Below are 16,028 nucleotides of genomic sequence, written 5' to 3'. Positions count from 1 at the left end.
TAAAAGGAGGTAAATTATGAGGACTATTAAATAGTTAGGAAACAAGATGATTTTTTCGAAGACATACACCCATTGAAAATTTATCTAAATAAATAAGTGTTCATAAGCCGAATACAAAGTTTGCTTATGAACATTTAATTCTTTTAAAATCTTACTTATGAGATTAAAAAAAAAAATCATTGTACCACTAGTAAAAAATTAAAAATTTATAACTTTAAATTTTCTTGTCTATTTTCTTATAAGAGGTTTTTCCGTATAAAAAAACACAAATATAATAGAAATGACTCACTAAAATGTCATAACAATTGAAAAATCTATTTTCTTGTAGGCAAGTGTTATTTATTAAGTAGAACTTTAGTATAAATAAGTATGTTTGATAGAGTATCTTCCTTTGTCTACTTTTGACCTTCTCCCCTTTCACACTCTTCCTCGCGGCTTTCTTTTTCAACGTCCCGTTCCGTTCCGTTCTGTTCTGAGGGTTTATACCGGTCAACGCAAAGCGACGGCGTATGGATTACAGCTATCTCACGGCCGCCACCGCCTTCTCTGCCTTCTCCGACTCCGACAACAGCAGCAGCGTCCACTTTCCCATTCACGCCGGGGCTTCGCTCGACTACGCCGCTCCCGCCGCGGAGGTCGATGCCCTTCGCCGCCTCTCGGACAATCTGGGATCCGCCTTCCAGTCGCCTGACTTCGACTTCCTCGCCGACGCTCGCATCGTCGTCGGACCCCGCAGCGACGGAGGCGGCGGCGCGCTACCCTGCGAGCTCCGGGTTCACCAGTGCGTGCTTTCCTCTCGGAGCCCCTTCTTTAAGGAGGAGTTAGCTCGGCGACGCAGGGAGCCGTCGGCGCCACACCTGGTGACATTCGAGTTGAAGGAGCTGGTCAAGGAAGTGGATGTCGGCTACGACGCCCTGGTGGTGGTGCTTGGGTACTTCTACACTGGGAAGCTTTCGCCGCTTCCCAAGGAGGTCTGGATGTGCGTCGACGAGGAGTGCCAACACGAGGCTTGCCGGACAGCTGTTGATTTCGTCATGGAGATGCTCTATGCTTCCTTCGTCTTCCAAATCTCCGAGCTCGTTAGCCTCTTTCAGGCAAGCTGATGCCTGATAAACTACTCAGATCTCCCTGTTGTCACTCCATTGCTCTTCTTTCTCACATTTCTAGCGGCTTTTCTGCGTATTAAGCCATAGATTACAACTTCCAAGCATGATTTTCTACCAAATCATTGTTAACTATTGTTATCCTACAAAGTAGCATAACTTTTATATATATATATATATATTCCTTTTTTGTAGCCAACTAGTTTCTAAGGTATCTCATAATCCCTTCACTAATGTTTCTTTCCATATGAATGTCGCACCAGCTTTAGAATGTTAGTTAACTTGATTTGTATACAAGATCACGATACAGAATATCGCTCTTTTTTTCCGAAAAAATAGTCTTGGATGATAATAGTGATTCCATCCAGATTACCTACAAGTAGGTTTTAGATTTTTCATTCCTATCAGATATGCTGGTGTTTTCAATATGATTGTGCTATCATCAGGCTAGTTTAATGAAATGTGCTGTTTCTGAAGTTATTCTAGTCATAATAGCAATTTTTAATTTGATTCAGATATGCTTACTGTTAATAAACAGTGTTCATGGGGTTCAAAGTTATCTTAATAAACTTGAAACATGAATGAAAGGATCCAAAGAAAAAAATCAAGGAATATTACCACCAATAGACCAACAAATATGGAATGACGCTGCGTAAGGTTCTATATAATTAAAAACTAAAAGAGAGGTGTTAGCACTTTCAATGTACATTAGCACATCTCAAAGAGTTTCACATCTTTAAATTTGTTGTTACACACAACAAAGAAAACTTCATTTTGCTTCACTTGTTTGTAGCTAGGCTAATGTGTTTATAATTTGTAGTTGAGCTATTGCTTCCATAGTTAACCCATTGGCAACAAAAACTAAGAACATTTTATTGGTGCAATTGTGCCTTGAGACGCCCGAGGTGACTTTGGGTTTTAATCTTGGTAAAGGGTTTAAAGTTAGACTTTGTTTTGTGATTTGATATGTATTTAAGTGTGTAGGGACTTGCAGTAACACATATGGAACTTGGAGAGCTTGTGTCTTGATGAGACCGAATTGTATATGATGATGACTTAGTGTGACTAAGGTGGCACACTTAGTGCTTGGAGGTCTGTAGAGATTGGAAAAGGAAAGCATGAGACATCTGAGGGACAACAGGATGTGGGCACTGGGATGGTGTTAGAGCAACTTTAGAGCGATGACTTGATGCTGCCAAGTTAGTAGTTCAATGGCTTGAGGTGTGTAAAGATTGAAGACGAATGACATGAAACATCCGAGGGATCGTGCCTGCCATGAGAGGTCCGATGTGACTTTGGATTTTAAGCTTTGGGTAAAGGATTTAATTTAGACTTTGTTTTGTGATTTGATATGTGTATTTAAGTGTATAGGGACTTGCAGGAACACACATGGAACTTGGAGAGTTTGTGGCTTGATGAGACCGAGTTGTATATGTTGATGACTTAGTGTGACTAAGGTGGCACGCTTAGTGCTTGGAGGTATGTAGAGATTGGAAAAAGATAGCATGAGACATCTGAGGGACCGCAGGATGTGAGCATTGGGATGGTGTTAGAGCAACTTTAGAGCGATGACTTGATGCTGCCAAGTTAGTAGTTCAATGACTCGAGGTGTGTAAAGATCGAAGACGAATGACATGAAGCTTCCGAGGGACCATTGGACGAGGAGCATTGAGGCAGTAAGGAAAAAACCAATAGAGACGTACTATGTGTTAAGACCGTGATGATGTGTTAGAGGTGGGTGAATAGCGATTTAAACCTACAAGTATGATTCTAATACTGTTGTTATTAAACTAGCACTGTCAAATACGATTAGCACAACAAAAATAAAATAAATACAAGCAAGCTTACTACAATCACTAACACAATGTGTTTACATGGTTTGATAGTCCCTCGAACTCATACCCAACGATCTATGATCATCTTTCTCATTCTCGGTCAACTACTTGAGGTGTAGAAACCTCTTATAAGAACAAGGATTACAAGATAGGTTTAGAGTACAAGGCAGAAGCACTAATAAGATCTAACCAATCTTATTTCTCCAGCTTCAAAATCTTCACTGTACCCTCTTTAAATAGCCTTCAATCCTTCATCCCTCACTTGTTCATTGTCCAACATCAATCGACTACTCCATCACGATATGACAATTGTTGCAACTGTTTTCTACTTTCCATCTAAGCATTAGTCAACTAGTAACTTACCATAAGTTGATTGATGTGTCAGTCAATTGCTCACTCTATTGGTCAACTGAATAGAATTTCTGTTCATTGTCTCCTCGACATTAGACAGTTGACTGCTTTATCAATCGATTGGTTAAACCCTAAACCTTGAATCTTTAGGGTGTTGGTTTCCCCATTCCCCCAATCGACTATTGTCCATTGTCGATTGGGAACCCTAAGTATGACCAAATCTAAGCTCGAGATTGTCTACGTTGATTTCTACTCTCATTCTATACATATAAGTCACTTAACACTCAACTCACACCAAAGTTCATTCGCAACTTTACTTTTTCCCATAACCATTTCCCTCCTGTTAGATTAGTCTGTCCCTTAGATGTACATGAACCCTTGCATCCTCCACATACTATTCTTCACGTCTTCACCTACATAGTCAACCTCCATAAACTGTCATCCTCATTGCTCCTTGTCTTGTGATCCCTCAATTTGCCTCATGTAATCTTCTTCACCTTGAGCCATTGAGTTTCCAACTTGGCTACCCTAAATCATTGCTCCAGAGTTGTGCTTTTCAGCCTACGGTCCCTCAAATGTCTCATATCATTTGTCTTTGATCTCTATAGACCTCCAAGCCATTGCATGCCACCTTGATCACGCTAAGTCATCATTTAATCATCACTTGATATCTTGTTCCCGCAAGTTCCTACAAATTCAAAGACACATGTCAAAATACAATGTAAGGCCTAAATTAAACCCTTTGCCTAAACATCAAAGCAAGGTTGCGTTGGATTGGGGCACAACTGCACCAACACTACATGATTGAAGACCTGAAGGATGACATGTGGAAAAATTGAGGGCTTGTGTGCATTCGAGGGACTAAATAACTTGATAGGAGATGACCAATGGGCAAGGCAAGTTGCGGTGGTAAGACTCCGGTTGTGAGCTGTGATAGTTGAGTGACTTGTATGTATAGGGCAAGGGTAGAACGCAGCTTAGGTGGATTCAATCATTAGGATGATTATAGTTGTGAGTCCAGTTGACTGGAATGGAAAATTAGTCGACTGGTGGAATAGAGAAACCCAAAACCCTAATGTTTCGAGGCTTCTAGTTTTAATTAGTCAATGTGGTCGACTGATGGTCAAGTCAATTGGATTGTCGACTTAGGTCGAGAAGCCAACAAATAGAATGTTCAGTTCAAGAGAGCAATTGATTGGGCAATCGACTGATGGCACATTGGTCGATTGATGCTATGATTCCAATTGACTGATGTTGAAAAGCAAGAAAGAGCCATTGCTACTCGCCAACAGTCAGATTCTCAACAGTTATTGCATACTAGTCGATTGATCGATGCAATTGATTGATACTATAAAACGGGAGCTCGGTGGAGGGCAAAATAATGTTGGCCAAACCCTATTATAAATCTTCTTCCTTGTGTTTTTTGTAATCTTCAATTGTAATCTTATACTTGTAAGAGGTTTTTCCACTTCCGATAGTTGACCGAGAAGGAGAAAATTGGCGGCTTTTCAACGGATCATAGATTGTGGAATAGGAGTCCAAGGGATTGTCAAACCACATAACACCATGTTCTAGTGATTATGGAGAACAAGAGAAGTCAGAAATTACATTTGGAGGTATCAGATGACTCCCACCCCACCCCCAATCATCCCATCATCTCATCCACATACCTAATGGTCCTAACACATTTCTAGTCAAATAAGGGTTGAAGTGCACACCGGCCATAGGACGTGGAGCAGGAACTCAAGTTTTAAATCACATTAAATCTCTAGAGTTTGCATTTTCATTTCCCGTGTTTATATCTTTACTAATTTCCTTGCATTTAACTTGTTTATTTTGACCTTTGTTAGAAAAAAAAAAAAAATCATACCTTGTTTTCCCCCCTAGCTCTTCGATCATCATAGATCCTCATGCATCTCCAATTTCCACCTTCTTCTACCCATTTTTTATTTCACACCAAGGAATATATTTTACCATTTTTTTGTATTACAGAATTTATAAGTAGTTATGTAATTGCTCAGAACATTTAAAATTTCTCCACAATCACTAGAGTTTATAGCTTAATAGACCAAATGTATAGCTTAGAGGTTGGAGACCCATGTTAATGTAGGTCTATCAGGGGCCATTGAAGCTAATCTTTTGCCAAAAAATAAAAGTAATAAAGAACTCTAAGTTGCATGATCTTACAAATAAGTGGAATCACCTCACAATACCCTGTAGGATCTCCTTCATTTTGCATGACTCTTACCTATTTACCTTCTTAGATGGTGAAAAACAATTGTTGTATCTTCCTTGTTATTAGGCTTTGTTTCTTTATCTAAGATGAGAAACTTGGTTATTATGAGATTTCAAATCAAAATGGAGTATTCATAATTAGATATAGCTCAAATAGATGATAAAGCATGAGAAAATATATGGAGATGATATGAACATGTTCAAAGGCTATCAATAAATTCTTTGATCGGAAGAGTTGAATGGATTAGAGTGTAAGTTGTAAAGGGAAGAGGGAGAACAAACAAAAATTTAGTTTTATATATTATAATCTATCTATACATATAGATAAAACTGTTGGAAAAGTAAATGGAAAAAAGATTCCAATATGAATGAGAGTTTAGTCCCATATTAAGAGTTTCATGGCATTAAGGTTGAGTTTATATTGAATCACAACGTTAGATGTTGTGAATATGTATGGATGAGAGGCGCTTTGTCATGCGCGCGACTACAGGGGGTGCAAATCTAGGGCCCGAATTGCACTAAATCTAGTTGACTTGTGTGCGAGTGCAACCTGGACTATTTTTCTTGCCAGCCTCAAGTGTGTACAGACACATTAATGACCTGTAGCCGCCTGACCATTAATTATTAGCTAGCTGATGGCATTTCAAGCCAGCCGGGCAGAGACAATAAATGACTGTTATTCGACCATTAAAAGGCAAATTTAATGTTGCTAAGGTTTCAAACTTATAAAGGGAGGCTCCTACCTTGGGCAGAAGGCATGGAAAGAGAATAGAGAAGAATCCATCCAAGTCCTTCCCCCCATGTTCTCCACCTCCCTATCGATCCTTCCCCCATGTTCTCCACCTCCCTATCGAGTAGCCTTGCTTGACAGCTAACATGGTTGAGTCATTGTATATTGGGAAACATATGTCTGTGCGAACTTCTAAGAACTACCAGAGAGGGAATGATTCTGTTTTAAAGAAACTGTGTCTAACACAGTTAACACACCTCCCCTCTTGGTAGCCTTGCCTCCTAACCTGACAACCCTGCTTCCTGGCGGCCCTTCTCCTTGCTCGACAACCCTAAATCCTTGCTCGGGGGCCTCCTCACTTGGCTTCCCTGCTCAGCTTCCTTGCCTGACCTCTCGTTCGATGGCTCTTTGTTTGGTCTCCCGTTTGGCGGCTCCAAAACCTGCTTCTCGACTCAACAGTTCTACAACTCCCTATTCGACCTCCTAGCTCGACAATTCGACAGCTCCCTACCTAGCCTCCCGACTCTTCAGTTTGATAGCTCCCTACCTGACCTCCGACTTTGTAGCTCCCTACTCGGTCCGGCTTCGCAGCTCCCTGTCCAACTTCCAGTTTGGTAGTTCCCTGCCCAACCTCCCGGCTCGGTAGCTTCTTATGTGGCCTCCTTACACGCCAACTCGGCCAATTGACACTTCGATGCAGCTCGGCCACTTGGCAGCTTAGCCACTTGGCCTACTTGGAAATTTGACCACTTGGTAGCTTGGCTACTCGGCCACAGGCACTTAGACGACTAGGCTGCTCAGCCTCGGGTAGCTTGGCCTTCCCTACCAGCTCGACCTTCTTTGACAGCTCAGCCTGGCCAACCAATTCGGCCTTCGCTGACAACTCAGTAACTCGGGGCTCCCGGCTCGGCCTTCCCAACTTGGAGTTCAGCACGTCAAGCCCATCTCGGTAAAATAGATAAGTTTAATTTTAAATTCAGTAATTTTAAATTCAGCAATTTCTCATTTATCTTCGGCAACAATCTTAAACCAAAGATTATCCAACAATAATTTAGTTGATTTGGATCCTAATAATATATATATACTCATAGAGCTCAATGAACGATCCACGTAGTTGACTTTAAATAGTTGAGTTTAAAGCGTAGGTCACTTCACGTAGTACTTCAACCAAAAACATGGTTTGGCTCAATGATGATAATAATGGTATTATGTAAATTTTCTGATTTGTTTTTATTGATACATAGATAATTCTATAACTTTGAAGCATGGTTGAGTCCGTCTCTTTAGTTGTTAGCTACCATTATTTTAGACTGCTATCTCCACATGTTATCCTTGCACTTGTTTAAAAAATTCCCATTCGTGGATATTTTTTGTGATGTTATTTTCTTGAAGTGATGCAAAAGTAGTTACTTTGATTGCAGAGACACCTCCTTGATATTCTCGAGAAGGTGGCTATAGATGATATACCAATGGTTCTAGTTGTGGCAAAATTATGTGAGAACTTATGTGTCAGTTTGGTCAACAAGTGCATAGACATCATAATAAAGTCAGATTTGGATATTGTTACCCTTGAGAAGACAGTGCCTCCTGATCTCGCAGAGCAAATTATGGATTCACGCTTGAAATTGGGATTAGTAGAACCTGAAAGCAGTGGCTTCCCTGACAAGCATGTGAGGAGAATACATAAAGCTCTTGAGATTGACGATCTTGAATTAGTTAGAATGCTATTAGGAGAAGGGAACACCACTCTAGATAATGCATGTGCATTGCATTATGCAGTAGCATTTTGCGATCCAAAAATTACAACTGAACTCTTAGATCTTGCACTTGCAGACGTTAATCATAGAGACCAAAGAGGTTATACTGTACTCCACATTGCTGCAATGCGCAAGGAACCTAAGATAATTGTGTCTCTTCTAACAAAGGGAGCTAGACCCTCTGATCTTACATCAGACGGAAGGAAAGCAATTCAGATTGCAAAACGACTTACCAAGTCTGTGGAGTATCTCAGATCAACTGAAGAAGGAGAAGCATCTCCCAAGAGTCGCTTGTGTATTGAGATATTAGAGCAAGCTGAAAGAAGAGACCCACAATTGGGAGAAGCTTCAGTTTCTCTTGCAATTGCTGGTGATGATTTGCGAGGAAAATTATTGTACCTTGAAAATCGAGGTGATACTATTTCTGATTCTATGCTTGCTTCTATCCTAATTCAATAGTTCTATTTTTCCATATTGATCTAGTTGTGACGAATAAATTGTAGATTACAGATAAATTAACCAAAATTTTTTTTCACTTTTATTTATATGAAATTAGTTGGAGCTAAGAAACATTAATTACGCAAACATCAGTGAGGACAGTTACAGTCTAATCCTAGTGAACACCTCGTATATGGATGAGACCATTCGGGGCTAAGAAGAATTAATCACACAGTCATAAGGATTGTAATGGTAGTCTGTTGGTTTGTCAGAATTTCCATTAAGGCTGTGGTAGTGATATTCTATCTAACCTTGACAACAAACTATTTATTGATGTTTCATATGCAGTTGGCTTGTTCTACCTGGTTCATAGAGTTGGAGGCTTAGAGCTATCATACAAAATCGTGCTTGCTATTTTAAAAGATGTATTTATCCTGTTCACTAAGTCTGTTCTACTTGGTTTAGTTTTGTTTTAAAACTTTCATCGAACATAAATCGGGAGAAACATTGATGTTGGAACAAGCCAGATTCCATCATTTCCAATAGCTCCTGGATTGTTCCCATTTCTAACATGCTGATGGCCCATTAATAAAAAGCTGGAGAAAACCTTGTCCAAACGATTTCATTTTTAAAGAATTTGAAGAAACCCTGAAGTATAAGTACAGTGAGTTATATAATTATATAAATATTCTATTTATGCTGAAATGATCACAGAATAATTACTACATACTCCACAATACTACTTGTGACCTTAGAACCACAAACACATTAGTATTATGCTGAAATGATGGCGTGCATCGTTACTACTGCACAAGATTGAACTCATGGACTTAAAACCACAAAAGAGTATGGAAATCTTATTAATGTTCATTTCATTTCATTATGTGCAGTTGCTCTGGCTAGACTATTATTCCCTATGGAAGCAAGAGTTGCCATGGATATTGCTCAAGTTGATGGCACATTGGAATTCACCTTAGGGTTGGATACCGAACAGTCTAATGGGAATCCAATTACTGCAATGGAACTAGATGAAGCACCAGTTGAAATGAAAGACGAGCTCCTAAGACGTATTAGAGCACTTTCCCGAACAGGTAACTCTTCAACAATATTTCTTTTGTTCTCACATTTTTGGTGCTTAATTTTGTAGAAAAAAAATTCTAGCTGCAATATGTAAAATCTTATTTAAGACCACAACTACTGGAATAAGAGATGAATTCTAAATTATTGCGTAAAATTTATCTATAAACTAGGTAATTCTAGGAAATTTATATTAAGGATAGAAAATTCTTGCTATTGATGCAATACGACTTCTTTCAACTGTATCCCTGGACTACATTGCATATTCTTGCAGATTTGTCAAAGTTTGCACTGGTTGACAAATATTAGAACACTTGGAACTAAATCTCAAAGCAACATACAAAAGCTTTGTAATGTTTTTATTAATTTGATTTGAAACTTTAAATGTTTTTTATAGAAATATATGGCTTTACTTGAAAGGCTGTGTTGGTTTGAGAGCACCCTATCACCCCATCTGAAGGGAGTTAGATGTTTATAGGCATCCATTGGACTATATTCGAGCTTTGGTTAATGCTTTTCGCCTTTCTATTATATTATATATAATATATATGCATATGTAGAAATAATTATTATTCCATGAATTCTTATTAGATAATCGAGTAATCAAAATTTAGATATATGTAAAAGGGAAGACTAAATAAAACCTATTTATAAGAGAAGGAAAGGAACAAGTTTCAGTGCCCATGTGAGACTAAAAGATTTATTTACAAGAGACGCAAAAAGACATGCTCCATCAGATTTATTTTTTATGTGACTATGTAATCTAGGGCTTTCAAATGTGAAATGACCTCGATGTTGTAGAATATGAAAGAAAAACGTGACTCAATTTAGAGGATGATGGAAGGACTCATTTACTTATTGCTCATTCCAACATTTTAATTGAACTGAAGAAGCATACCAAAGCTAAAAATAACTTAAGTGGTTGAAAGCATTTTTTAACTTTGAGGATTGAGGTGATCAAATTAATCAACATCAATTAGAAATCTAATTAATTATTAAGTAAATTACTATTAAATTACAATGAAATAGTCTATTAACACGATTCATAAAAAAAGGAAAGACCGGTGCACGAAGCTCCTGCCAATGCGGGCGGACCACATTGGATGTTATTTGTGTTATTAACACAACTCATTCTAACTAAAAGTAGTCATGTTATCATTAATAGTTCAATTCAATAAGTATTGAAATTGTACCAATACAACATGATACAGTATGAAACCATATATTTTCAGTCAAAGACCACAACTCCACAACACAACTCAAGATTTTAAACCTTAAATATAATAAAAGCACAAGTTAAAAGAACGAACATATTAAGCAAACTATGCATTAGTATAGGACGTTATCTCACTTGTATCTTGGCCAATAATTAAGTTTCTTAGGACCTTTGGTCAAGCTTGAAATTAGTGAGAGTAATGATTCTCTGGGAAGACACTAGTTCCAGAACTAAAACTCTTGTTTGAGCAGGCAAGTATAGAAATCCTCATCAGATTGTGTATGCCTTAGGTTTCATGTCTATAGGCTAAAAGTCTTAGTGGTGGTCTCTAATACTACACTATTAGCCTTCACAAGGAAACAACATGCTCATATCATGTATGCACAAATAATCTTGGACAAGGAATGTTGATTGTCCATGGTTTGTGAAGGTAATTAAACCATGAAGGTGATTAATCCACTAGTTGCAAGAACCTCAAAATATTCTTCCAACATCTATCATGCTTGATATCAAAGATCTTCACATCGAATTCTGCTGTGTGGAGAGACACATTCTCTAAAACGGCACACTTTCAAAATGTATGCTTGCTTTAATAGCCATATGGCGCACACACATAGATAGATGCATTTGAATAAACGTCAAATTAGTATAAAGATGTAATGAAGAGCAACCTTTGTCACTACATAAAGGAGTTGCAAGGATGTATTTGCCTTGATTTCATGCACAAATTAAATTTATGACAATAGATGCAAGTGAAATGGTGTGATGGAGTGAGCATGTGTATGGGGGATAAACACTGCTTTATGTTGGATTGAGGCTAGAGGGCGTGGGGAAGGGGTGGATAGTTGATCGTGCATTTCACATGCTCGTGTCTACAATTGTGTTGGTGCACAACAAAATATCAAAACGTAATTAAAAAGCAATGCTAACACTTAGCCTTTTATATGGTTTGAAACTCCTGATTTCTATTCCACAACTTATGACTCGTTGATGAGTCGCTCTAAGAATTCCTCTATGCTTTTTCCTTCTTGGATACCCTCCGAAGGTAGAGAAACCTCTTACAATTTGAGCTTACAAAGAACAAGAAGATATAAAGAAACAAGATGAAACAAAAACGACTTTCAACACAAAGAAATGATTGCAAGATGGAACTCTTCTTTGGCTTGCTTTCACTTGTTGTTGCTTGCTTTCTATCTAGTTTGATTGCTTAAGAGCATTGCCAAATTCTCCCTTTATATGGCTTCTTATAGGCTTCTTTTTCTCAACAACTACCAGCTGTTGTCAACCTACAGATTAGTCGATTGTTAACTTTTCTCAATCGACTGATTGCACCTGCATTTAGTCAACTATTTGTCTTTCAATGGATATTTGAGTCGACTGATCTATTCGGTTGGCTATCCTGCTGTACAATTTGAGCCATTTGACAAATGCAGTCAAATCTGTCAGATCAACAACTTTCTTCAATTGATTGTTCCTTCTCATTAGTCAACTACTGTAACCACAGTTGACTTATTCACGAATAGAAACATTTATTTGCTAACAATCTAGCCTGAGTCAACCAACTGCTTCGTCAACACAATTATTAGTAGATTGAATCTCTGTTGGCTGAAATATTGACTACAACCTACTTTGTGGACGAGTTCTCACTTTCTTAAGTCAAGTCTACCTAAAACTTAAAATAGACTCTCGTCTTAGACTTACCAAGAGCCCATGACTCAGGACTTCCTTGTATTGCAAGGAACTAGGAGGTCTCGCCTTCAGGATTTCACTTGCCAAGATACGTTGTCTCTGACATTTCCTCTTTTGCCACAATGGTTAGATTTACGGTTAATTAGATATTTAGATGCTGATTGGAGAGAATACCTTGATCAACATAAATTTATATTTTCTTACTCAACAAAGGCACTATATAGTGGTTTAGTAAGAAATAGAAATATTTGCATAGCATTCGCATAATGCAAGCTGAATTCACTGTGTGTTCAAGCTGTATTGCAAATTGTTTGCTAAATATTTTTGGATAATTTAAAAGTTTATACTGATTGGGTTGCACCATTGACTATCTATGTGACAATCAAGCAATGATTGCCTACACAAAAAACCTCCAATATCAAATATCATAGTAGAGCAACACATTGAACCCCCAAGTACAACTACATTAGAGGCATTATTGCTAGAATTGTGATATATGCTTATTTGAGTCTCTAGAAAAATATATCAACAGGATTTAGAATGGTTTTCTCACACAAGTAATCGCCTTTAGCTACGGCAAAAGGTGAAATCCATCACCTTGGCGGCCCCTCCACGACTACCCACACCATTGGGAGGGAGTAAATCAAAAACTTTAGTTGGTTCCCACGGGGGAGGGTATGATCACACGGCTTTTCCAGGATTCGACCCTTGCTTGATGTGGCAATTCTACCTCATGGTTACCAACTTAGCTATGCAAGTAATCGCCTTTAGCACTTGCACAACTAGGAGAGAAAGAGACGGCTAGAATTGTCATCTCATTAACAATACAAGATTAGGTTATAAACATATTTTAACAATTAATTTAGATACCCACATCCAAATGATTTATTAAAGTCAAATGATTGTTAGGAATTACCTGCTGAAAGAGAGAGCACTTTTAGAATTCAAGTTAGGCACTGAAAAGAAATTGAACTAAGATTTGTGTAGTTCTTTATAAGACACAGAAAGTTATAAACCTATAACATATGATTCATAGTTAGTGTGTTGATTTGACCAATAAGGTAGTAGAAGAATGCATCCTTGCTTCTCCATTGTGTTAGACCTTTCGAGGTTATGATGCCTACTATTATTTAATATTTATCTTTGGTGTTTGCTGTATTAGCATGTTAACTATGACATGGATAATTTAGTCCATATAACATGTGTAGATAAGCAGCTAAATATGAATTATAAATTTTGAATGGAAAAGAAAAACTTTTTTCGGTGCGTTCATTAGCTAGCCAATATTGTTGCTTGAGAAAGCTAAGACTCAATTATGGATACAAGAAAGATTATTTGACATCCTTTTGGAAGATTACAGATGTTATATTGAGCTTACCTTTCTAATTGGCTTGTAGGTTAAAGTTACTATATTGTTCCTAGCAAATGTATATAATAAACTCCCAAGTGCAGGATTACTTGCCAGGTTGAACGATCCGGCTACTAGTATTAAAATGTAAAGATTTTATTACATAGATATATTGCAATAAAATTCTTTACCGTCATGTGCCAAGTGGAAGATGTTGGATTTCAAGTTAATTGGCCCATAATGAGGTGATTCGAACTCATTTAAAATGCAACAACAATCAAGTTTTTATTCCACTAAGTGGGGTCGCTTATATGGATCCTCCTACGCAATTTAGGGACCTGATCCCTTACTATATTCTCATATATACAATAACAACAACTAAGCCTTATCCCACTAGGTGAGGTCGATACTATATTCTCATATATATATTTAAATAAATTTTATTCTATTTTATCGTTGTTAATTAAGTTTTCTTTGATCTCTTTCTTCTTCTATTAATGTACCTATTTGTCATGTAATTGAGGTATTTATTGATCGCTTAAATACAAATCCATACTATTTTGAAGGCATTTTTCAGAGGTTTCCCTCACTGGGCATAACCTTGACTTTCTTTCTAATATTTTCTTTTTTTATACTATATATCCTTGTAGTATATTCGGACATTTACCTTAACATTTTCATTTTTGTAAGTATTTGTAAAATAAATAAAAAATTCTACATCTGCCTTGAGTATTTGCAATGAGCAAGGCAATTGCCCATGGCAATTTTCTGCACTTGTTACAAAATACAAAGATTAAAAGGGGCTGGGAGGTATAGAACAACTACACAACAAAGACAGGACAGTAGAGAGGATTTAGATAATTGAAATTATCCAAGAGGCAGCCTCAATAGTCAAGCAATCAAGTTGAATATTGAGTAAGCCTTTAAGAGGTAACTTATTTGATTCATTCTATTTCAATTTCACAGTAAAATATTATAATATTATTTTTTAAATAATTTTCTTCAATATTCATCTACAAATAATTTGTACTACGTATTGATATATAAAAAGGTAACTTGTACTAGCTTGAATCATATAAAGATGTGCGCTAAATGCTTAAATAGGCCCAAAATTTCTAATAGTTTTAAAACATCTTGTTTCTCATTTAATTTTACAATCTATATGTCCTTGTTCGATTTATGCATCTCATTATACTATGCTTGCAAAATATTGGATTTCTATCATGTTCGCATTGTTAAAACATTATTTTTAGATCAAGCTCAAATTGGTTAAGTCTCAGCCACATTTCAAACTAAATTGAGCCTTGCACATCACATCATTAGGAGTGTAGGCCATTTCAGAACAAGAGACTTAAATTCGAAAATTATTATAAAACTGCACAATTGTGATATCTGCAGCAGGCTGCCTTTCCATTTTATTTGATCTGTTCTAATGTTGCTCTGCTCGGAAACTACTTGTTGGATGATAATTAATGATTTAAGTGATTGAAGTGGATAATTTTGCCCTTCAGTGGAACTCGGGAAGCAATTTTTCCCTCGGTGTTCTAATGTCATTAACAAGATCATGGATGATGAAGATCATACAGACCTCACTGCTGGTCTTGGGCGCAATAGTTCAGAAGAAAAAAGGAGAAGATTTCTGGAGTTGCAGGATGTCTTGTTAAAGGCATTCAGCGAGGATAAGGAGGAATTCAATCGGTCAGCCTTGCCTTCCACATCACCATCAACATCCTCAATGGTTGTTCATCCAACAAGGTAAATGATGAGGAGGTTTTCACCTGAATTTTGTACCATTTGATGTGGGTCCTGTGTCAGTTTTCTCGCACTATATATTTTGTTAATGTAACTTAACCACGACAAACCAGTTGGTGATGCTGTACATGTATTTTTAGCTGTATAGTGTTGAGTATGTAGCTACTAATAGTTGAATGGAATGATCATTACAGCAGTTGGTGATGTTCTACATGTATTTTTAGTCGTATAGTGTTAGGTGGCTTTGCTGTTGCAAATTGAGGAGCATCATTTTCTTTTGAAGGGGTCTTTGCTTTTCATAAAATTATTATTATTATTATTTAAATTCTATGTCTTGAATAAGAGGATTTGAGACTTCTCTTGCGTCTTTAATATGTTAAAATCATATTTGTAAGTTCTTTAATATTGAAAGGATCTGATAGATTTCACACTGATGTGTAAAATCATATTTGTAAGTTCTTTAATATTGAAAGGATCTGATAGATTTCACACTGATG

At 37.3% G+C, this 16,028-nt stretch overlaps 1 protein-coding gene across 1 annotated transcript; it reads left to right on the top strand.

Annotated features, from left to right (window-relative positions):
- Positions 1–404: 404 nt before the first annotated feature.
- On the top strand, positions 405–15,735 carry LOC122047435 (BTB/POZ domain and ankyrin repeat-containing protein NPR1-like). Its single transcript, XM_042608740.1, has 4 exons — positions 405–1,094; positions 7,676–8,423; positions 9,340–9,540; positions 15,291–15,735. The coding sequence occupies exons 1-4, from the start codon at positions 510–512 to the stop codon at positions 15,536–15,538; spliced, it is 1,782 nt and encodes a 593-aa protein (XP_042464674.1). The 5' UTR covers positions 405–509; the 3' UTR covers positions 15,539–15,735.
- Positions 15,736–16,028: the final 293 nt, after the last annotated feature.

The sequence above is a fragment of the Zingiber officinale genome, chromosome 2B (assembly GCF_018446385.1).
Source record: "Zingiber officinale cultivar Zhangliang chromosome 2B, Zo_v1.1, whole genome shotgun sequence".
Taxonomy (NCBI): Eukaryota; Viridiplantae; Streptophyta; class Magnoliopsida; order Zingiberales; family Zingiberaceae; genus Zingiber; species Zingiber officinale.
This window is presented reverse-complemented; position numbering and strand designations above follow the sequence as displayed.